This window comes from Atractosteus spatula, chromosome 7 (assembly GCF_055471065.1).
Source record: "Atractosteus spatula isolate fAtrSpa1 chromosome 7, fAtrSpa1.hap1, whole genome shotgun sequence".
NCBI classification, from domain to species: domain Eukaryota; kingdom Metazoa; phylum Chordata; class Actinopteri; order Semionotiformes; family Lepisosteidae; genus Atractosteus; species Atractosteus spatula.
In genome coordinates, this window is record NC_142712.1 from 13,386,975 (window position 1) to 13,411,668 (window position 24,694).

A 24,694-nucleotide genomic window follows, 5' to 3' on the forward strand; every position below is an offset into this window, starting at 1 on the left:
GTAATACAATGAACTTCCAGTTTAGATTTTTTAAAATTAAAATTACACTGTCAAGGGCAATCCAACTTTGTGCTCACACACAGAGCTTCTGCTTCTGCTTCTCCCTTACCTCAGGCTCGTCTAACAACGGCAAAGAAGAAAGCTCCATGAATTTGGGACTTTTTCTGCATTAATAGAAAACAGAACATCGCAGCAGGATACTCTCTTTGATGCTACCGAAAGCCAAAAGGTGGTTTGTAACACAGAAGTAAAATGAAAGTTCTGCTTATTTAATCTTAAACTAAAACAATGGATAGGAGGTTAGAAAATAGTTTAATTCAGATTTATTCCCTTTTATATATGTTTTTGGTCTGAAGGACAATTTGTTCTGATAATATGTGAAACATTAACTACCTCCAGCAGACCAATTGGATTGGACAGTTTAGGCTATGCTTGTATGGTCCAAAAGTAATAGCATACGAAAGTCAGAAACTAAATTTTAAGGATGGAATTTCAGTCAGTATAGCTGAGAACAAATGAACTGATGTGCTTTTATACAACACACAAATGTAGCTTCCATTCATAATCCCTTTTTTGTTATTTTGCAAATCAACAACCGAAAGACCTTTAACTTTAATTGCCATACAGCAATAAAATACATTTACCACTTTTTATGTGGCTTTAGTCTTTACGTGGAATTTCGTTTAAAACGGGGGAACCCGTAGCAGAGCGAATCGGCAAGGATGTAAGCCTTAAAAAAAACCGACGGGTGGACCAAACATTTATTTCCTGAGTGCATGGTTTTAAAGCACAAAGTAGAGAGAGGTTACCTGATCAGGGGTGTGGTTTCGCGTGCTTTAAGGTGAGCTATTGTACAGAGGCAGCAGGAGAGCTCACGCTACGCTCACCCGAGTAGTTCCTGACTGGGGCAGACATGATACCTGTTTCAACCTGTCGGCTTTAGAATTAAACACAATTTCAAACTTCGAAAAAAAATTTTCTCTATTAGTTGGATATTGGATTCATACTAGTCCCCGTTGGAACTGTACCACGATTTCTCTTCTTCATGAAACCCCTACCTGAGCAATGGAACGATCACCCGAAGAAGAGCCTTGATCCCTTGGCGGGGGAGATGCGGGAAAAGGAGCCGAAACAGACGCCAGGAAACGACACGGAGAAAACAACAGCATCACGTCCACAGGTGACCGGACATGGTCTTGGGTCTTTTAGACACTCTTATTTGGTAGTGCTCCAGGGATAAATATATAATATCGGTCACCTTTTAGGCTGATTAATACCCATATAATTACGGATATTGCTAATAATCATGGGTTTATATCTAATATTTCATACTAGAGGTGATTATCAGTGAATTCACACCTTTTAAAACAGTTAAAATAGTGGAAGATGTTGAAGAAGGTTATCGCTAAGTGAAACTTGGTCTAAGAATTCCCACTTACGGTACATTCAAAATACGAGTGCTGTTTATTGTCAGATGGAAATGGGACAGATTTTCCTTTTGAGAAAAAAATGTAAAACCCTTCTGTTTTTTTTCCACTTAGCGATGCGATGACCTCAGTAGTTAGAGGTGCGTTTCCTTGTTTTTTTTATGTCCTCTTTTAAAAGCTGCGGGCGGCGATTGACAGAACCTGTTGAGCTTCATGCCGCAAAACCAAACGCAAACACAGACGCTTTTAACAAATCTTTTCTCATCCCCTTACGTTTTTACTTTTAAAATTGGAAACGGGCACTGCAAGAAAACCGTGTCTTGTTAATTTAATCTCAGGATGGTTATTTTTGCAGGTCACTAGTTTACAGCAATGACTGAACATACTGCTATATGTTATAATGGTGAAGCCTATCATGACTTAATCGAGTAGGCCTTCATCCCATCATGCCATCTGAATTAATTCTAATCAGCATCTGATCAACTGATTGAATTGTTGATTGTGGTTTGATAGTTTGGGTGATTTAAAATATTTTTTTAGCTTGTGGCTTAGTATGGATTCCTTTCTGTGAGGTTCCCTCATCAACGCTTCCTCTTTTTAGTGCAGTATTTCTTATTATTGCCTTCAGTAATTTCCAAATGAAATGAACAAAACTTTGAAATCTCATGCTTGGAATGCGAATAAAGCAAACTTTTAAAAAAAAATTAGATAAAATTGACTTTGCATTTTGTGTAACAGGCTGATGAAAACCTTAGCTTTTTTTTTTACTATTATTTCATGCCCACTAGTGTCACAACTATTGTCAAGGACTACCTGAGTATTGTAGGAATTTCTGGCGACTTGAGAATGATCTTCTTGTGTATCCATACAGGCCCTTAATGACTTTAAATTGATCAGAATCAAACATCGAAATGATATTTTTCAGATTAGTTTTCGGCACTTGTTTTAGGGAAATGTGGTTGCCTTCACTACTCTGCACAGAAAAGAAGTGCTGACCCACAGTCTCTCACCAACAGGAAACGATGCATGTAAACTAACAGCACCCAGAGTGCCATGGCAGACAACAGACAAACTATCTGACCTAGATCCATATAAGCATCTACAGTACTTAACCCATCTTATTTGGTACACTCCTGCTATGGGAATTGTTATATATATAAAATATTGTTAATTAGAAATGATTGATTTCTATAATGAAAGCCTGCTTGACAATTCTTTGCTATTTTTAACACCGTTAAATGTTTTTAGACGACAGACTGGGAATTTCAGTTGGGATCACTTACAATCACCATAATCAAGTTCAAGTTCAAGTTTATTGTCATTATACTTATATACAGGTATATGGTATAACAAAATGCTATTTAGCTAGCTCTCAGATGATACGTAGTACAAAAAAAACAACAATACAATTGTATAATAAAAGAAAGACAGAGACAACAGGCAGTGTTCAAAAATAACAACGGACAATGTGCAAAACAACAAAAAGGTAACAGGTAATGTGCAAAAACAACATCAGATGTGCAAAAACATGCATCAACAGAATGAAATGAATAAGTACAAGAAGGAAAGAGAACACAACCGCAGGGCACTTTCTAATTACTGTTTGCTTTGTGTTTATTTTGTATACTTTTTCAAAATCTCACAGTAGATTTGAAATGAGAAAATAGCTGTTACACTGCTTCTAATGTGTGTCCTAGTGTTATTTTGTATTGGCGATTAGTGATGTTCTGTTCATCTGTGATAATAGATATGATCCTTTGCTTAGGAACATGTGGCAGCAAAGGCTTATTACACAGCAAATGAGATGGGGAAATTACTTCACTGCCAAACACATTTGTCTCACTTCCTCTGTAATATCTTTTGTTCAGAGGGTGAAATTCAAGATTCTGATGCAAATAGAACATGTGAGGTACAAAACCTTCAGTTCCTGATTTTTTTTTTAAATCTGAAACTTCCCGTTTTGATTTACAGTACTAAGTAAGGCTGAGTGTGTGTGGAAACCGTTGGATATTCATAGAAACTAAAATCTGACTGTAAGGCGGCAACAGGGCATACGCTGTTATTGAGAGGTTTATGGTGTCTTTTTAAATGGGTTGAACCTGATTTTGCTGTGGTGAAATGGCTGCCAGAAGATTCTTTCTGCTTTTTTAGAACCAACCAGTACATGAGAAACAGTGGACAAATGCAGTTTCCTTCCCGTAAATGATTCTTTGTGTATTCTGTTTGGTGATTCTTTAGTATGGTACACAGTTGTACTTAATTCATACTGGGGAACATCTGTGGGAGCAGAATTCAGTCCCAAGCCTTTTATAGATTCAGAATATGACACTGATTTATGGTTTCTTACATTGCCTCAGAACAAAGCATTACCATACATTTTCATAATTTTTCTTGACGAACACAGGCAGCTTGTAACTATAAACAAGGGCCTGCTTATAGGCCTGAATTGATATGTACTCCACTTAGTCCTTCAATTAAGTTGCGCAATTAAGCATCATTAAATGTTATTAATACAGACCCTGGAGTAACTGTAGATTCTCTTGAGAACAAAACATTTGAGTTCATGACACGATTCAGGAAGTGTGCTATATAAAATACTGTATATATACACTAAACTCCCTATATTGCACATATCTAGGTAGCATACCAAAATGTGATCAATCGAGGACCTCAGAGAAGAAAGTGAACAGTATGTTGTAGAGAAGTAGAGAGTCAGAATTCAGTTTTATGTCAGGTACACACAGGAGATAAAAAATACCCAAAACAGTTCTAGTAGAACAATCCATTGATGAAATAGTAACATTATATCTCCAAGGATTTTAACACAAGGACTGGATATGTCAAAAAGAATGTCTCTGAAGATTAGCAGATTGTGTAACTGGGCCTTTATAGGCCTGTGACAAAATACAACGCTTTGTATATTACGTTCCAGTTTTTGAAATGTCTGCCGCTGCTGCTGGTTTGAGTGGAGAGTGAGTTTGAGTCAGTGTGTGAGCCATAGATAAGCAGAGGTTAATTCCACACACCTGAAGAAGGTTCGGCAGCTAAACCAATTTTTTCTTCTTCTTTCTGCTTTTCAACATGGAATTAACCTCAGGTTTTTTCTTGTCTGCTGTTATTCCCCAAGTCTCAGTCTTTAGAATAGCTCAGATATTCTGAACCCTTTCAGTCCTTGGATTATTGCTAGCACCATAGCTGAATGTGCTGGTCTCAGTCTCTGCACTGTACCCAGGCAAACAAAAACATTCAACTTGTGCTTTTTGATTGATCACACCTTTTGCTACTCTTTGTCCTTTTTTAAGCAATTTAGGATCTCAGGACAGGAAAGGTGATTGAGAAGTTCCAGCTTTTGTTTTTTTTCCCCATGATTTCTTGTGATGCGATATTATTCAATAGTACCGAATCATACTGTACATGGTTACATGTGAACACTTAAGTTTTTTTTGTTCCAGGTGCTCAGGTTTCATCTCATCTCCCAAAGCCATGCAGGTTAATAGGTGTCTGAACTGTCGCCGAGTGTTGTGTTCAGTATGTGTGTCCTGTGATGGATGTAGCATCCTGTCCAAGTTTCCCTTTCTTCTATTAGCAGCCATTACGTCACTTAGATACAATATCTAACATTTGGATAAAACCAAAACAAAAATTAGTACTTCTTACTGTATGTCAAAAATAGCTTGTGAAACCTCTTGGGGAACTTGAAATATAAAATAAGCCTGTACAAGTGTCATCTAGATTTGCAGTAAGAACAGGAAAGGTATATTATGTATCTTAGGATTACTTTTTCCACTGTGTATCATTGTATGGTTCACCACACCTTTTTGAAAGAATAGCAATTGTCTAATTATACAGTGTTAAATGCACCTAAATCACTTACAGGAACCCTTACATTAGCATTTTGAAAGACCTGTGACAAGTTAATTGTGTGTTTTTCTTATTAGGAAGACAAGAAGTGTAAACATAGTCTGTTGGTAAATATTAAAGGTTTATACATTTTAATGAACAAGGCTGTGTTTCAATGGCTCATAACCTTTGAAACCCAAACAGGGTGTTTATGGAAGTGGATTTTGTCAGTCATGTAGTGGAGTTAAGAAGCTTACTATAACACCTGTAATTTAAAAAATGCTGTTTCCACTGCCCTAGATTGACCAAGTCTTGTCCACTACTTTCCTGATTTGCTGTTTTTGCTCTTCTCTGCATTTCAGAGCCCGGTGCTGCTGAATGGTGTGTCACTGGTGCATGATGTTGCTGACCCTTCATCCCAGCCTCAGTTTGAGTCTCGGCCCCCCTCTCCATTTCCACCCCCTGATCTCCAACCTCCTAGGGAGCAGTGGGGAGGGAAGTACGAGTTCTTGCTTTCCTGTATCGGCTACTGTGTTGGGCTTGGCAACGTCTGGAGGTTCCCCTACCTCTGCTACCGCAATGGAGGAGGTGAGGATTGGAGAGTTAAATTCCAATTATAGCTTTCATTACGCCTGGTAGTCACGCACAAAAACCCATTGTACGTGTACTTGAAAATGTTTTAGAGTGTGGTGCCTGCGTACAATAATTTGACTCAATATTCAATGGACACAGAAACACTACCAGAACTCTACCAGAGCTACAATTTAAAGCATTTGTTAGGCCTGGCATTGATCAGGTTTAGCTTCAAGCTATTCCTCTTTTGTCAGTAATATAACCAACACAACACTGCAGCACCTGCATAGCTTACTCATGAACTCCAGAGGGATTGTTTTGTTTTGTGTGACGAGCTTCAGTTGCCATGGCAACAACAGTGTTTTTGAGGCCCTAGGCCTTCCAGACACACCTGTTCCGTGTGTGCTGAATGTTACTCCACAGGTATGCACTTAAAGAAGAACTAATTTTAAAACATCTCCCCTTGGGAAAAAAAAATTGGAACAGTTTACTGTTATTCTTAGTTTTCTTTGAAAAAATGTTCAAGACACTCTCTCAAAAAATCAAAAATGACCAAGACGAGAAATGTGTAAATCAGACAATAAACTAGAAATTCTGATACTCTTTTGATTTATGTTTTCCCTTTGTAGAACCAAGGTTTCAGTAAAAATAAAGTTAAATAAGGCTGTTGGAAATGTAGTGAGGTGATACTAGAAATACTAAAACAGCATTTTAACGATAAAAGACAAAACTGACTTCACTTTAACATATTTAAAATATTTGGAATGTTTTTAAATAAATGATTTGCTACTTAGTTTTACAGCACTTATTTTTGTAATTCTCTACTCTGACACCAGTTCTGGTGTGTTATGTCTGCAATTAAAACATACTCACCCCTGAATTATGCTCTTATGCCATAATTAGTGTGCTGCTGTTTCAGAGCAGTGTTGGTGCTAGATTCCATGATGTGTTGAAACATGTCTAGCGTGCTTGTCCTACCTTCTACCTTGACAAGGAGAACACAGTAGGTGTGACCATTAGACATAGTGTACCAAGCAGCACATGTACAGAAGGTATCTTTCCTGCTATAGGGAGCCCATCCCAAAACTTTGAAACTGCAATATAATGCAAGGCGAGGCAGTTTACTGTTTTCTTTTAAAGATACTTCTGAGATTTCTTTTCAGATTAAGAATCAAGGATGACATTTTTCACACAAATGTATTTCATTCTAAGCGTTTGAAGGACAGATCACTTCTGTTTTTTAATTATTCAGATTTTTTAAAAAATCACTCTTTAATCCTCTGAGTCACAAGTAATTACAACACCTTTATTACTAAATCCTTATAGAAAATATTTATTTCTGGAAAGGAAAAAAAAAACAATCTGTCAACTCATGCATTTATGGCATGTAAATGTGATGTTAATTATTGAAATAATCAACATCACTACCATTGATAATTCTACATTATATTTATATTTGTATTTCAATCAGCAGGTGTTCCTTCTGACTGATTTTGAGTATGTTTCAGGGAAATGTTTCCAAATTTGACAAAGTCCAGGGAATGAGATCCCCTGATTTGAGAAATATCCAAGTAGGACACTCGTTGTATGAGAGATAACTGTGAAAAAGATGGTAACACTGACTTTAGCTTTCTGTGTATTTCCTCCTGTGCATTTTTCTGTGGGACACATTGAATTGTCAGTTAACCCACTGTATGTATTGGTCTTGTTCCAGGTGTATTTCTCATCCCCTATTTTATCATGCTGCTGTTCACTGGAGTGCCTCTGTTTCTCATGGAGCTCAGCCTGGGGCAGTATGGAGCAGCAGGACCCATTACCGTGTGGAAATGCTGTCCCCTACTCAAAGGTAGGATCCATTATTTAAGAATTGGGGGGCTTATTTGATTAGTTTTCTTATGTGGCGTAACTGTCTTCCTTAAACTGCTTAGTTAAAAAATTATTAGAACCTTTTCATAATCACACTGTAGTATGTATATCAAAAGCATCCCCTGGTTTCATGTTTGTAAAAGCAGGACCAAAGCTACCTTTCCTGGTATTTGCTGTCTTCCCTTTTTTGTTAACGAAGCTTACATTTTCACAGTTCACATGTATGGCCTTTAATAACACATGGATTATTCTGAAAGCTAGGCACGCCAGCGAAAGTCATACAAGGCCTCTTCAGCAGGGACCGTGTCTGTCTGTTTAGGCTCTACTGTGTCTGTTCCTCATTCATCAGTGGTACCCTGATGCCTGTGTTCTTCACCACATGACTCTCTGCTGCAGGTATTGGCATTGGAATGCTGTGCGTCTCCACCCTAGTCTGTCTGTATTACAATGTGATCATTGCTTGGACCTTCTACTACCTGGGCATGTCCTTCCAGAGTCCCCTGCCCTGGTCCTGCGACGCCATTTCAAATGCTGGCCTGTGTGGTGTAAGTCAGATGTGTCTTATACTGTACTTTGAAGGTTGCCGTTTCTGGGTAATTGGAAATTTGAATTCCCTTAGGCCATAAGTGAAATGGGCTAAGTTCTTGAAACTTTCTTAATTGTCTAAACTTTAAAAAAAAAAACCAAAGAGCCAAGGACTGGTTGGAGGGAAGGTTTGAGTTACAATTTTGTTTCATATCTGGGTGTCCCTTTGCAGTGATGACTATAGGTAGGTTAACTGGAATATATGATTTAGATAATAAAACTGACAGATTTAGTCAAACTCAGTGTATAGCACTCTGTTGCGATCACTTGGAGAAGAAGAAGGTGCACCAAAGCCCACACTGTGAAACGAATGACTACTCGTTCAAGCCCTTTGCTGACTTGCACTCAGTAAGTGCCACTGCTGCCTGATTGCCCAGCAGTGGCACTTAAAGGATGATTAATGTCAAAAATCAGAATCTGGTTTGAAACGTCTACCTCAAGCTGGTGAGCATACACACTACTGTGTGAAGAGTGACCATGTGTGAGAAGATAAGGCCTTTCTCTCCCCTCTCAACAGAACGAAACAAGTGTGAATGGGACGAGAAACGGCAGTACCTTGAGCGCCACGGAAGTGTTCTGGAAGTGAGTTCTGCATGTTGGTGTCCTTCTCTTTCTGATGATCACAGATTACTGCACAGCGCAAGAATCACTAGCATGCTTTGTCTCTCAATAAATATGAGTAGAAATACAATTAGTGTTATATTGGTTTATAGCTGAAGTATTCCCCAAACGTGCCTGGGTATGTAAGAACGGCATCTTTACCAAAAGCAAGCTTTTCCAGGTATGCAACTTTGCGTGTCAGTAAAACTTCAGATGTCGTAAATGCTAAGGCCCTGGCGGATCGTTGCCTGTTCTGGCCTTGCAGTGAACAAGTGCTGGGGGTGTCGAATAGCGAGGGCCTGCAAGATCCCGGGCCGGTGAGGTGGCAGCTGGCCATCTGTCTGCTGGTCGCCTGGTTCATCATCTTCCTCTGCATGCTGAAGGGCATCCGCAGCTCGGGCAAGGTAAGGGCAGCGGGCCCAAGTGCTCAATCAGACATTCACGTTTTACACATTGTATCTGACTCCACTGCAGCCTTCCAAAAAGTGTGGGCAGAGTGGTAATTTGCTTAGTTTAGTTTGGGAATGCTGCACACTACACGCTACACTTGAGAATGTAATACATGGTATTGAAAAGATGGATACATACATATAATGCATGTCATATTGATGACATTATTTCCTGTCACTCTTAAATGGCAGGTTGTGTATGTGACGGCCACTTTCCCCTACTTTGTGTTGATCGTGTTGATTATCCGTGGTGCCACGCTGGAGGGTTCCCTGCAAGGGGTGGCCTTCTACCTCACACCCGACTGGGAGCGCCTCGCCAGCGCACAGGTTTGTTGTCTGTGACTGTAGCTGAAAAGCTGCTCAACACATTTGTCTTTTCCCGAATTGATTTCTGCAAATCTTGACTTGCTGGGGTATCTTAATCCACACCAAACAAACTTCAGTATGTCTGCAATTCATCAGCCAGAATCCTGACCCGGTTGGGACCATCACATTACTCCTGTCCTGGAGTCCTTGCACTGGCTTCCTATCAGGTTTTTTGTCGACTTCAAAATCCTCTTGCTCGCCTATAAGGCTCTACAAGGCTTGGCTATTCAGTACATATCTGACTTATCTTCCTCCTCCCCATCTCGCAACCCTTGTTCGCCTGATTCTGTTTGACCCCCAAGTTCACTTACACTCTATGGGTGACAGGGCCTTTTCTTGTTGGACCCCAGAACTCTTGAATTTTATCCCCAAGGATGTCAGAGAGTCGCTTTCCCTGAGTACTTTCAAACCCAGGCTGAAAAACTTCCTGTTAGGAATGGCATTTACTTAATTGGTTCGGTCACCCTCTTCTGTATTATAAACTCTTGTTTATAATTGTGCTAATTTTGTTGCCTCTTCTCCTGCATAACTAACAAGCGACTCTTTATTTTCATTTAATAAATCTGCATCCAGTGAATAGTTTGTGAGAAGGATCTGGACAAACAGGGTTACCCAGATTAAGATCTGCCTGCACACAAGTAACAGTATTGCCATGGGTTTATTTTGCTGTCAATACTATAAAAGAATACAGACTGTCTGATCTTTGACCTGACAGGTGTGGAATGATGCGGCCTCACAGATTTTCTATTCACTGGGGATTGGTGTGGGAGGGCTTCTCTCCATGGCATCCTACAACAAGTTTGATAACAACGTCATCAGGTAAGTCGTTTTTTTTTTCAAATGCAAGAAAAATTATTTAGCAAAAAAAAAATGACATAAAAAGATGAGTGCCTAAGGTTAACATTCTCAAAAGTAAATCTTATCGCCTTTAAATGATAACATTATAAGATTGGTTTCTTCAGGTTGTTCATGGGTTTTGCCAAACATTTCCAGTTGTGCGTGCTTGCAGGTATAAATCTTTGAATTGAAATAAGTGGATTACTTTCTTTCCTTCTTCAAACGTCTTTCAACTAAGCGGGCTTACATTCGAATGTAATGAGTTAATATTTCTCCAAGTTATTTAAGTAAACTGGAAAGTACAATGATCTAAAAAGGGATTCTAAAAATAAACCATAGTTTTAATGTTATTATCCCAATTTTATAAACGTATAAGGAAGTAAACAAAAACAATATGGACAACGACATCCTTCCCAGCATGCTGGGGCTCACCCTCACCCTGCAGACCTGCCCTGTTTCAATGTGTCAATGGCTGTCTTGTTCCAGGGACACTCTGGTCATTACCATTGGAAACTGCAGCACCAGTTTCTTTGCTGGCTTTGCAATATTTTCCATTCTGGGACACATGGCCTGGAGAAAGAATGTGCCAGTTGGAAAAGTGGCAGATACAGGTAAGTGTGGAAGAATTAATGTTATTTTTAACCCCCTACACAGTAAAGCAGGTTCTTAACGTTTTGTAAAGGAGCTGGAAGGCAGAGAAGGCAACAATTTTTTTTGAGGCAATCTCCCCCACAAATATACGGTTGTCTTCAGGGGAAAGAAAACACGTGGCCCTATTTTAACACAGATCAGGCTTTTCAGGGCAAATATAATGCTTTAAAAATATACACATACAGGTGCTAGAATAATGAAATCATGCATGGTTAGGCTATGTTCACTCCAACATCACTGTAAGCGTCGCAGCCAACATCACTGTTAGGTACAAGAGGTTCAGGTTTCTCTTGGTTTAATCCATCATAAAGTCCACAGACTCATCTTTTAAAACTTTAAGCTTAACTGTTGTAATGACAGAAAAATCGTCATAAATATTATGAGCCCAGATATCTGTTAATCTGATATTTATGTAATATCTTTACTGAAAACCAGATTTTAAGATTTTTTTTTTAGTTTGGGTGTAACTCACACTTTCCTCCATTTTTATTCTGCAGGCCCAGGGTTGGCATTTGTGGCCTACCCAGAAGCCCTTGCGCTTCTGCCTGGCTCCGTCTTCTGGTCCATTCTCTTCTTCCTCATGCTGTTTATGTTGGGCGTGGACACTCTGGTAAGATGACCACATTCCACTTACAGTACATAGGAGTACATAGGAGTATATCACTTTGGGAAAATTGGAAATGGGAAATAACCAGTGTCATACAGTTTTCACTAAAGATGAGGATACCTTTCTTGAGGTTACAAGAAGTACTCTTACTGTCATAATAATAATAATAATAATAATAATAATAATAATAATAGAAGTGAATAAAAGTACAATTAAAAGTAAAAGGAGAAAAAAATATACAAGAGCATAGATGTTTTTTCAGATATGGGGCAATCTACATCTACAAAGACGTAGACCTTGCTAAAAGGGAAAGTTTGAAGTTTATATTTGAAATGAGTCAAATAAGTTGTCTCTCATAGAGTCTGAGGAAGGTCTATAATCCACAGTTTTAGTGGATTATCTGGGATACAATATGAATAGGTTCTACACTTTTATTTTATTCTTGCTTTAGGTTCTTTATCTTGGTCTGCTTTCAGTGCAGTAGTAAGTAAACCTGTCCCGGTTTTGGTAGCACTAAGCAGATGAAGGCAGATGAGGTCATATTTGCAACAAAGAAGGACTTCAGCATTCTAATCTTGACTCCCAAACCCTGATTACTGCTCCATGCTGCCCCCTCAGTGCTGTTGTGCTATTTGTTAAATAGCCAGCTGACATTGCTAGCAACTGTCTATTGCAGTTTGGGAACATGGAGGGCATCACCACTGCGATCCTAGATGAATTTCCAAAGCTGAGGGGAAGTGTGAAGTACAAGACTCTCTTCCTGGCTGCGCTCTGCTTTGGATTCTACCTGATGGGGCTGCTGCTGATCACAGATGTGAGTGTAACAGATGGCTGAAGGGGATTGTGATTGGGATGAAACAAATATATCTGAAAGGATTTGCTTCGCCACAGTTACATTCCACGGAATCTTCTTGTACTGAATTATCTGGAAGTGAAGACCAGTTCTAAGCCAGGGGTCTGTAGTGTTATACTCTATTCTTGGGACATATTAAGGTCCATTTTGTGTTACATTTTGCTTTCATCAGTTTCATAAGGGATTGCTTGGAGGTATATCCTATTAGCTCTATTTATAGTCCACAACTGATTTCAAAACAAACTGCCTGGGCCTTTACAATTATTTTGAATATTGAGAGTAAATGTAGTTCTATTACTGGAGTGAATGTCCCACATGCTGAGGTAATATATGGTATCTCTAACTCTAAAAAACATGGACCAAAGGAACAAACCCCATACTTTCTACAGCTTTTGTATTTTCTACAGGAAAAATGTATATTTACTAGATTCGATAGCCCAGTTTTGGGGTGGTTTTGTTTTGTTCATGGTCTATGGATCAAGCATGTTTTGCAAGTCATCAGCACCTTAGTAGGTTCAAGAAGGGATCTGTCTCAGTGATTGTTGGCTGCAAAGGATCAAGTAAAGATTAGTTTCATGCTGAAAAATTGTAGGAATTTTTACTTTTTCATGTGGAATCAATATCTTGATGTTCCGGGGAAACTACTGTGTTACTAAAATTCCACTCTCAAAATTGCTTTCAAACTTTCTCATGCAAGTGGGTAGTCTACGACTATGATTATATCTCCTAAAACGTATGCCTTTGCAGTTCTACCCTTAGGATACTAGCGGGCTGGCCTATGCTTTCTCATGTGGAGAGATACTAAAATATTTCGCTCATGTGTTGTGCTATAGAATGTCTTGCTATCTCTTGTGCCTAATGAGGATCAGGTGTTTCTATGTGTCTGATGGTTCTTGTGTTGCTTGTTGTCCTCAGGGAGGTATTTATTGGTTCACCCTCATCGACTCCTTCAGCACCAGCTTCGGCCTCATTATCATCACTCTCTTCATGTGCATCGGCATCTCGTTCTTCTACGGTGAGCCCCGCTGACTCCTCTCCCAGCTCTCCTTCTCAATCTGAACTTGCCTCTCAACTGCGGCTTTTCCTTTTCGATGCCAGTTTCTTCTTCTGGTGGATGACCACAGCCTTTCAGTGCGTTTTCCATCTGTATACCCACTGAAGTATACTGAGACACAGCTTTCAATTCCAGTTACAGTATATATGCAACTAATCCCTAGCAGTTCAGCCAAATCCTAATTGATGCAACAAAGAGACAAACATGGATGGGTTACGTCCATGAATAAACCGCTAGTTAAAGCAGAATCCTGACCTAGATCTTTTTTTCTCAATTACTCCATTCCTAGATTACAAAATAGCATTCGAGGAAACGTAGCCATAGATCTCTGATGTATAATTAAAATCACATTGGTTCCAGCTGGGTGTCATTCATAATTTTCAAAAATCATTTTGTTTAGGAGTCCAGATTTTAAATGCGGTTATTGGTAATAATTATTAAAGCTGGTGGCACGATTAAATGGAAATGATAGGCAGATAAAGAATTTCAAGCATCTGAATTGGTGTTTTTTATGCGGTTTGGCAAACACGTGATGAAGCCCAAACTGGCTCCCTTCTCAGACTCCAGTTCCTGATTCTGCCGTCTGTATGCTACTCCATATAGGAAGGAGATGTTTGAAGTCTTTCTTTGCCTTGGCAGGTGTGAACCAGTTCTGCCAGGACATTATTGATATGATCTGCCGCTGTCCTCCGTGGTGCAGTAAAGTACTCTTCTATTTCAAGGCATGCTGGGTATTCTGCACACCCTTTCTCTTACTGGTAAGAGCTGTAACACAGGTTCCTGGGGCCTTGTTCTTCTCTTGTTGTCAGATTGATTTAGTGTCTTGTTCAGGAATATCAGTTCCTTTTCTGCAATCAGAATCAGAATCCAAAGTTTGCTCTCAAAAAATCTGTTGATTAGACAGTAGCTTGAGCACACATTTACAGATGTTTGCAGATTTTTGCTCATTTAACCCCTGTGTTGTGATTTCAGTTTATCCTGACGTACATTTTCATTGAGATGTACAACACGCCTCTCCACTACGGTGACTACCTTTACCCGCGCTGGGGCAAAGCCTTGGGGGTGTGCATGGGGGCAGCCTGCTGCTTCCAGATCCCTATCTGGGCTGTTGTGGCCATCGCCAAGGAGTCGGGAACACTGCGGGATGTGAGTCAACCTGTGATCTTCAGCTCTGGCAGGGTGGTGGGGGGAGAGCCGTGAGGCTTTCTGACTGAAATCTTTTAGTTGTTTCAGCCGTTGGTGTCCTGCCAGCTGCTAAACATCACAAATGTCACAAATGCATTTGCCAAAGCTGATCAATTTAGGAGGAAGCTTTACACCTCAATTTCCCTTCGGGATCAATGAAGTCTTATCTATCATATGTTTAGTACCTGGGCAAAAAGTTTAGCTTTGCTCACCTACACCTCTTTGGGTTTCAGTAGTTCTGGGGAAAAATATTAGGTTCCCAGTGATATTCTTGTTTATGGTCTGTGCCAAGCCTGCTTTCCCGGAGCCATTGTTCCTGACAGCTTCTTTCTGTCCTGCCACAGAGGTTCAGGAAAGCTATCCGGCCACTCAACTCCTGGAGGGTGAATAACCTGAACACTGGGCAGCGGGTGATGCCGGAGATGGTGGAGGCGCCGTTCACGGTCAACCTCACGGACGCCGACTTCACTGCCCAGACATGGGAAAGACGGACAAGCGAGGCATAATGCTTATTATACTGCCACCGTGTGGCGGAAGGAGTCAAGGACAAAGGATTGGCTCTCAATGTGCCTGGGAGGCACACTGGCCTTGCTCCACTCATGTAACTTGACAAAGGAAAAAGCACCTCAGGTTCTCCTTTAGCAGCAGTTTACCTGATTCTATTCCGATATAAAAGCTGCCTGTGTCTCATCAGAAAAGAACTCTCATCAGGGAAGAATGTTTGGATCAGGTGTTCTTGCATTTTCAAAGGGATGCGTCTATTTCTGTATTTTTGCTGTTCTGTTTTTAAACTTCAGTTTATGCTATCATAACACCGGTTAATCAGGGGCATGTTAAGCTGTTTGTGGTTTGAGAGAAAACACAGAGAGAGTCACTAACCTCTCATTACTTTCATGTTCTTCATATTCATCAGTTAGACATGTCTGGGTCACACCTAGCTTTTATTACAAAGAATAAGAGTTGTATCCAATTGACACAGAAATGTTGGAGGATATGACTGGAAAAAATAGTTTGCAGCTGGATTAGATGCAAACAAGAGAAACCATGATCATGGTAACAACACAATACCTTTAGCTACAACAGGGAAAGGACTTCAGAAGTTAGCAGCCAGTATTTACAGTATATTGGCAGCCAATTACCAAGATCCTGACTCACTTGAATTTGCTGAGAAAAGCCCTTTAAGTGAAATGTTACTAAGGACACCAGAGTAAAAGGCTTTTGTGATTTTTTTTTAAATGCTCTTACAGTTCCTGAATTAAAACAAACTGTGTCTGTAGCAGCTGGATACATCTCATGAAATTAAGCTGAAACGCAAGCATACGGGTTCGTTTTTGTTTGATCTAGTGCAATGGAAAATACATTTCTGACATCTTGCAGTGTGATATTTAAGCTGGTCTTACCCTGTTACAGTGTTGCACAGAGGAGGTCTGGAAGGTGTGTAGGAAGACTACTTTGTAAAGAAGGGTTTCAGCCGGATGGGCAATTTCCAGGATTTAGCAGAGTGACCAGATTAGGAAGAAAATGGTTTAGAGTGAGTACAAGTTGAGAGCAGATAAGAGACATGAGTCAGAACTCCTACATGCACTCTAGTTTTGTCCAGATTTGGTGTGGGGTAGCACAAGTAGTAAATCATGTTAACCTGAAACAGTATTTGTCTTCTGGTCAGCTGCAGGGGTTCATGTTGAATTTTATAAACATCTATCTGAAGGCTACGTTTTTAGTTTGAGGCATAACTTCTTTTTCAAGAGGAATAACACAGGATAAGGCTTTAGTAACATTAATGATTTTACCCAACAGGTCCCATTATGCACAATAGTTGCTGTTGCACAAAGGATTTGGTTAACTTTTAAGATTAGCATGATGCAATTCATAGACAAAAAGCTAAGCACAAACAATCCATCAAAGGTTTTAAGATTCAAAGCTGTATTGAACAGGAAATGCTGTTATGCTTTAGACTATCATCATGTCACAGGCCAGTTAGATATCATGGGTGGATTGCTTTAGCTGGAAAACTAACAATATCATTGGTGCAGAGTAGCAGTTTATCATGCTAAAAATGATAAACCAGTCAACACTTTGACATTTCTGTATTTAAATGATTATTACCTGCACACTTCAGTGATATGACAATGTTTTGTGAGAAAATAAAATTGTTATAATGTAACTTTATATACTTCCCAATAAAGTGTTAACTATGAAGTGATGCTTAAATATATGCAGTAAATTGTATTGCTATAATTAGTCGATCTGAATTTGAATTTATAAACTACAACCTAAAGACAAGGCAGTGATAGATCCTAGATAAATATCATTTTTTTATATGAATAAGCATATTATTAAAAAGCAAATGGTCATGCAAAAAACTTTCTAGGCACCATGAATACAATGTTTGATGGTTTTCAGGTCAGCGTTTTTAGTTGTGGGATGGCAACACACTTTTTTTTGTTGAAGAGGTAGGGTTGAACTGCTCCAGTGTCTTGCAATTTACAAATGTTAGATCTGCACATCTTCCGAGAGAATTCGGTATTTAATATAAATTAAGCTCAACTCGTCCATTTTAATTATATTCAACAGATCTCAGACACCAGGTTTTGTCATACAAGTGTTAGACAAAATACAAACAAGGTATGGCTGTAAGCTTAACTATTAAAATGTTTAAAATTGTCTATGGGCTTGAGAGCATTTTGTTATTTCTATGTACAGTTTTACTGTTTTCCTCCTTTATGAAGCTGGGCCAATAACCAGAGAGCAGTTTTTCTCAGTCTCCAACGTTTTCATGATTAGGAGCACCTAATCTAAAACACTTTTTACAGCTAAAGCAATAAAACATGTTTCAAGTTGTCCTTAGTTCTGGTCAGCAAAATTCATAGCAAGCTGCAGGAGCAATCTATAATTACAACAGGATTAAAGAATGTACTAGCCAACTACTTGAAAAGCATAAAACTGCAAGAACTCGAGAACCTGCTTTTGGCATTATTCTATGCTTGTAACTATTTGTCAATCGACACTTCATTTGAATATTTCAGTAGCGCAAAGCAAAATAAAAAGCACAATTTCATTCAAAATAGTTTATTGCTTTCATGCAGGAGTGCCATGAGGATCTGGAGACGAGAAGTCCAGAATGTTACAAGAAGATGCAAAACTTTTTTGTTTCTGTACAAAGATATAGTTTCTCATTAACAGAAGCTGAAAGTGTTTTTAAAGGGTTTTTTTTCCCCGTTGTTGTCGAGAGGGGCAAGAGGGGAAGAATAGGTCTTATCCTCCTATTGGTCTCCCCCCTAACCCGTCCAGCTGTCACAGAGGCTGCATGCATGGACAAAGAGCATCAACAGTTAACAGGGGACAGACAGATGGACAAAGACCATCTGACAGCATTATCATGTTACAGGTTCTTCGTGCAAAAGTGGTACAAATGACAGTTTATAAATTGCCACTGTTACAGTTTATACCTTTGTAAAAACAGGAAGATATTCATTAAAAATATGAGCAATTTTTTGTTTTGCCTTTCACCAGAAACCATGATCATCCAGATGAAAAATGGTCACTTTTTGTTACGACTCCACAGTTAAGCACTGTGCAGAAAATCTCTTTTCAGCAAACAGGTCGTGCCCAGTGAAGAACCCTGCTTTGGTTTTCCACATTTAAACGGAGTGCAAGCTAGCACTGAAGGCAACATTTGAGGAACTTCATGAACTCAAAAGGCACAGTACCACCCCTTGCTAAAGTGTATGTTAGAAATGACCATTTCCTGTCAGGGCCTGTATACTGTAGTCAGTGCAATGCGCTTAATGTAAAGGATCTGCCATAAGTATAAGTATGTGTATATATAGACATGCAATTCACTGTGTGTGTCGGATTGCCAGCGGAATCTCAGTCGGTAAATCAGAGGCATTCTAGCCCCACATTTGAGAATCCAATTGCAGCAGCTCGATGTGCAAGACATGACATACTGTATACGAGCATGTCCAGGGTACATATCTGTGCTTGTGTCCATCTCTGGAAAGAGACTTGGAAAGCTTCTTGAAGTGTTTACAAAAGAGAGTCTTGTTCTGGGTCACAATCAAAACGTCCAGGACATTCTTTTATGAAAAGACCAAAAAAGTATGACCAAGCCTTTAATCTCACTATGGGCCATATGCTCACTTTTTCTCTATAGTAATTGTAAGCTTGTGTTCCAGTCTGAGTTAATGGCGAACAGGTACAATTTTACATATCTTACGACAAATCTGTTAGAAAGCGGAGAGGGTGAGCTGAGTTCAAATAGTAGTACACCCACTCCCTTGTTCACACACTGCTGACTACTCAGTCAAGATCAAGATCAAGTTCAGGTGCCAACAGGCTTAATTGGTACAGCTGCAAAAGTACTGATCGAGTTACTGGGCAGCTCTGCAACAGTGACGCACATTTAAACCATGCACATTTCTTTTACACAACACACTTTTCATGTAGGGCAGGGACATCAGCTGCAGTTACAAGGACTATTAATCCAAAGAAATGTTAGCAAATTCATGACTATTTTCATTTCCCCCACACCACGTAGTGCATGTAACACTGGGGTCAAATATGCACCATGACAGACTTCAAAGCTACGTGAGTGAAAAGACATTCGAGTAATGCTGCCTCCACTCAGCATGCATTCACTTAATGATCTCGGACCTAACAACTTTAGAGCGGCCATCTGGCCCCTGATTCATCTTGACCCACGCTACCTGAAGAGAGTCATTAGAGAAAATGTGTTTTAGGATTTGATTGTACCCTGGAAAGCTTATAGAAGAGACAGGAAGCACACTACAAACAAAAAGCACCTCATTATCAATCCCTCTGGAACCCAGCAGGCTGGTTCTAGATCCACTCGGTGTAGGATACAGGTGACAGAACTTGGAGAACATGGAGATGTACAATTAAAATCAGTATCTGAAGTATGAAACTTTACTACATTGTGAACAATATTTGGCCTAGTTCCAACTCCTTTTTATCACCCTTGTTTATAGAAGTACCCACATTTTCCTCACCCTTCCCTTATTTGTTAGTTCTTTCAAGACGCAGAACCCAGACTGAGAAAAATAGTTTCCTCTCTGGTATCCCTTTGTGTGTTTATATCCACAATGAAATATGTTATGAAGCTTTAATTGTTTTGACCACAGCAATCTCTGTTTTGATTACAAAAAAAAACAAATATGTGGCCAACCACGGGCTATGTTAACAGATTATTTTTTTCTTTTAAGGGAACTTACTTGAAACATTTTAAAATGAAGACTTTTGTATTAATTTGTGAAGTTTTTCAACACCTTTGATTTTCTATAAGCAATTATACTTTTATTGATACAGCTTCCATATACATAAGATGTATATTGGAGGAACTGACTGCTTTTTTTGTGGGCATGCTTTTCCAGGATTTTTATTGACTTTTTTCCCCCATACAAATGATCTGAATCTTTATAGATCTATCATAGGACTGCTAGACAATTTAGTCGGATCGTCATCACTAAAGGATGGAGGCATTTAACATGAACAAAAATTCCCAGTTGTAATTGTAATTCCCAAAAACTAAAATTCCCAGTTACAGCATTACTCAATTTCAAATCATGTTTCCAATATTGAGTACATAGACATACTCCACTCCATTTCAATCAGGTGAAATACCATCAGGTAATCATTAAAGTAATAGTCAACATTGATACTGAATAAGGTTTGGGCTTTCAAAAATACCCAAGAAAACAGCTCCAATGAGAGGCACTTTTGAACTCAATGCCAGCAGAGAATAGGCTGCTGCTCCATCACACGTCGGAATTATTTAATTGGCTGAAGAGGGTTTTCAGTGATCACCCTTCTCTGCACTTGTCATCTGAGCCCTTGGCAAGAAACACGTCACGATTCATCTGTGAGGTCCAATAATGTTGACTGCAGGAAGATGCAGAATTATCGAAAGACCAAGCATGAGCAATAGCTGTTCTATACCTGCTGGAAGGAGCCCAGTCAACACCGTACAGTACTTCAGTATATCCCAGTACAGAGTCTTAAACCTAATGGGTTAAAGATTGACAGGACAAAAACAGTCTCTTTTCACAACAGAGCTCTAATCCCAACTCTGATCCCAATAATGGTTTCTTTGCTACTGGTTTCAAAAAGGCAGCAGTGAATTCTCAAACCTTTCCAAAGAATGGTTTCTGTGTTTGAGGAGGGGGGAGAAAAAAAAATGTTTCCAAAAGTGCTCTTGCTTTTCATGAAGGAGATGAGCTTCTTCTGACCATGTTAACCTCAAACTTTGCATCACTCTTTGAAAGCAAGAGGTACTCAAAAGCGCATGATTTAGGAGTTTGATTTCAGGCATGCATAGAAGAGTAAAGAGCAAGCAGTGGAGCAGTTTCAGTTGTTAATAAGTTCCTGCATCACGGACCCCTGGGCTTTGACTGGATAAGGTTGCTGTGGTCAGGAGTGCTATCAGTAGGGCTTGGTGGTAAATTCAGGCAGTAGTTTTCAGCCAGAGGGACAGGAAAGGGTCCAGTTTTTGAAGACAAAGAAACACTGCCTGTTGTTCATAATGAGAAGATCATCATTTGAAGACCTGTCTTGACTTGAAACTGATCCCCTGGAACTTTTTAAAGCAGTCCCACATTCTTTCCAAATACAAGTCATTCCAGGACAGAGAGATTATGGTCCATAGTGATGAGTAGATTCATCAGAATTCAGCACTGGGACATTCAAGGAGCTATTTTAACAGCAACATTCAGCCCTTTGAAATGTGATTTTCCTCATCTTTTCACAATTTAGTCGCTCGGCTAGCATTCTTCTTCATTGATTAATGGATTGCCTAAGCCACCATCATGTTTGCTTCTCGGTAATTAAAACATATACTAAAGGGAAGAAAATCATTGCAAGATCTCGTGCTGATTGCAAAGCGGAAAAAGGACAAGAACCTAGCAAACATCGAATAGCGTTAAAATTTCAATCAAACAAATATGAAGACATGCAAACTAAAAACATTTAATAAAAAATTAAATCACAGAGTAGGATTTTCATTAAAAGACTGGCACCGTTTCCTGCAGAATAAATAGCGCTTTACATGTGCAACCCACCTGACCCCTATCTTTTTAATTACAAAACAAGAAATAACAAAAAAAATATATCCTTAAATTGCTGGTTGCTCCCACAGTTCCTCGGAAAAAGAAGTACCTGTAAAAGACAACTGTCAGTGCCATTAGAAATCGGCACACAGGTCTTTAAAAAAAAAAAAGAGACGTTTCCGCTCTTCGAAAAAAAATACTAACAAAACAAAGACAAAAACCAAAAACCCCTCCTCCGTGTTGCCATGTGCCAGCAGGACGTTACTTCTTCTGCTTCTTGAAGATCTTGAAGGTGTGTTTCTTGTGGCTGGCGGTGGAGTCGGTCTCTTCGCCCGTGGAACCACTGTCTTCCTCTAGGGGGCTCTTTTTGCTGGAGAGCTGAGGGATGCGGCTGCTTTTGCCTGCTCCGCTCCCGGGCCTTGTTTCCGCCGACGGGGAGGGCGTGTCGGGGTCGGTGGAGGTGGGGCTGAGCGAGCGCGAGGACTCGGACTGCGACAGCCCGGCGAGCGCGCTGTTAATCTCCCCCAGGCTGGCCGACTTCTCCATGCCGTGGGCGTACATCTTCTTCATCACCAGGGGGCTGTCCCCCAGGCACTCTGCCCACTGCATTCCCTCCTGGAGGCGGTTCCCCCCATTGGGAGTGAGGCCGTGCAGAGCAGCCGGCTCGTCCCCTCGGGGGCCGCCGCCGCCGTGGAGGAGGGATGTAGGCTTCAAGGGGTGGCCCTTCGAGCCATAAGACATTGACAGCCGCTGCTGCTCACTCGGCTGAGACAGGGACAGGGACGAATCGGAGTCCGACCGATTAAGATCCCTGGGAAAGAAAGTGACAGCGAGTCATCATCTCTGGGTTGTGGAAACTCAGCTGTTCACATTCATGGTACGGTAAGACAATGTAAATTGATGTTTGCTGGGGAAAAAGAACTTCAGTTTCAAAAGAGTTTCAGTTCCGTGGGTTTCAATATTTATGAAATGAAAAGGTAACCATCTCAATTCTCAAAGCAAACGATATGCCAACAGAACATGGCAAGACAAGACCATCAGGGCAACGTAGTATTGGAGGGGTCAGAAGCAATTCATAGTGCTTTTTCAAAGGGGACATTTTGCCCAGTCAAAGCAAGCAGAGCAGGTTGAAAAAAAGTGGCCATATCACAACCACCTCTAATTTTATAGTGTCAAAGCACACTGAATTTTAATTGCTTTGGTAAGAACATTATGCTACAGGATTCCCATTCCAGGTACAGTATTGCCAAATTACTGTAATTGTGAAGGCAAGTTGGTAGGAAAGCACGGACAAACTCTCAGTGGAGCTAACTACAATATAAAACTCAAAGTTTGATAAAAAAAGTGCCATAAAGATGCTCTTACGAAATATACTTAAAGATCTGTTGATTGAAAGTATTTACGTTTAGTAAAAGCAGAAGTAGCAGTACCGCTACAAATAGAAATGGCACGACGGTTAAGGACTATTTAAAGATCGGCATGCTTTTCTTGCAGGCAGCATAGATATTTGTAACTCCACACTAGTTAGTACGTCAGGCAGTTTGGGGGGTGGGTGGGAGCACAACAGAGAGAGGAGGTAAAGAACAGGAGCTTTTAGAAAGAGGGAAGCAGTAGTAATGCAAATTGGTAATGAGCGTGGCAATGGGGCGGATATAAGATGTTCAGTAAATCTGTAACAAAAATCTGTCAAAAAAAAATCTGTGAGCTTGACTCGAACATGAATGTTAGTAATCAGGGCAAAAGAGCAATACAGAATAGGAGATCAGGCTAAACAAACAGAGTTTGTTGTCCTAATTGACACAATAGGGGCATCATAAAGGTATTACCATGAAACAACTGCCCCATCGCCACCTGTGCTGGTTCCCCTTACACTAATTTATTGCCGTCAGGTAAGGTTTGTGAAAAAATCAATTAATTCACACACAAAAGGTGATTAAGCACGACAAAAAAGCCAGAAGAAGAAAAATGTGATTAGAGGACAGGGTGGAATAAAAAAAACTGGTCAAAAGAAAAGGCACACACAAGTATTGAACAAAAAGCAGAAGGAAGCAGCACCCTCATGCCGTGCGTGTGGAGACGGAGACAAAGTGCAGGGCTACCCGAAGCTCCCAGATCGCTGGCGCAACCCCGAGGTGACGTCCGGAGGAGGGAGGTCAGGGATGGTGTCCATGGGCTGGAAATGAGGGGAGTGATGGAGCAAGGCGGAGTGAGGGGCAGACGAGCCACCAGAAGACAAGGAAGAGGAGGAGCAAATGATGGAAGGGTGAGAAACGGCAGACGACAGAGGGGCAGCGCCTCCGAAAGCCTCAAACTGCCCGAAGGAGAGACTGCGCCCCTGCCTCAGGGCTGCCTTTGATTTCACGGGGTAGGAGCTTCCCTCTCCCTGGTGCCCTGCCACAAAACTGCCCTCTACCAACCTCTGAGAGCCCATGGCCAGCTGAGGATCAATGTGGCGTTGCCGTAGCGACATCATACTGGGAGCTGCAGACAGAGAGGTGCACAGTCAATAGGTCTTGTGTTATCTGGGGATGTGACTGAGAATTAGAAAGACAATTTAAATGAGCGCCTAGGTACCAAGACAAATGTTTTACCTCAGAAGGGTTCTCAAACCAGCATTAGTGTGATCAGAAACCTAACCCAAAAGAGGAATCAAAACATTTCAGGACAGCCTAATCTATGCGTCACAAATATTGTCCACAGAGTTGTATGTATTAGTCTGATATTTTAATTCAGATAT

At 40.3% G+C, this 24,694-nt stretch overlaps 2 protein-coding genes across 6 annotated transcripts in view; one reads left to right on the plus strand and one right to left on the minus strand.

Annotated features, from left to right (window-relative positions):
• Positions 1-864: 864 nt before the first annotated feature.
• Positions 865-17,557, plus strand: slc6a7 (solute carrier family 6 member 7). The gene is made up of 15 exons (XM_088921552.1): positions 865-1,180; positions 5,630-5,855; positions 7,555-7,686; positions 8,103-8,251; positions 8,809-8,873; positions 9,157-9,295; positions 9,533-9,667; positions 10,422-10,525; positions 11,030-11,154; positions 11,692-11,804; positions 12,478-12,615; positions 13,570-13,669; positions 14,348-14,466; positions 14,681-14,854; positions 15,238-17,557. The coding sequence occupies exons 1-15, from the start codon at positions 1,046-1,048 to the stop codon at positions 15,397-15,399; spliced, it is 2,016 nt and encodes a 671-aa protein (XP_088777678.1). The 5' UTR covers positions 865-1,045; the 3' UTR covers positions 15,400-17,557.
• A 389-nt stretch (positions 17,558-17,946) lies between these two features.
• LOC148830520 (stromal interaction molecule 1-like) overlaps positions 17,947-24,694 on the minus strand; it is a 53,873-nt gene continuing 47,125 nt past the window's right edge. For 2 of the 5 annotated variants that reach the window (XM_088920956.1, XM_088920957.1), the window contains exons 12-13: positions 24,375-24,438; positions 17,947-22,768 (exon numbers count right to left, since the gene is read on the minus strand). In XM_088920956.1, the coding sequence (XP_088777082.1) occupies positions 22,219-22,768; positions 24,375-24,438 (614 nt within the window). In that variant the 3' untranslated portion in view covers positions 17,947-22,218. Of the gene's footprint in view, positions 22,769-24,056; positions 24,439-24,694 lie in introns of all 5 variants that reach the window. The other 3 variants (XM_088920954.1, XM_088920955.1, XM_088920958.1) reach the window with 2 other exon arrangements.

Bases quoted from the DNA above. Each gene is read 5' to 3' on its own strand.
- slc6a7 (XM_088921552.1), top strand. From the start codon at position 1,046: ATGAAACCCCTACCTGAGCAATGGAACGATCACCCGAAGAAGAGCCTT. The intron at 9,668-10,421 runs GTTTGTTGTCTG...TTGACCTGACAG, and splicing joins AGCGCCTCGCCAGCGCACAG to GTGTGGAATGATGCGGCCTC. The intron at 14,855-15,237 runs GTGAGTCAACCT...GTCCTGCCACAG, and splicing joins AGTCGGGAACACTGCGGGAT to AGGTTCAGGAAAGCTATCCG.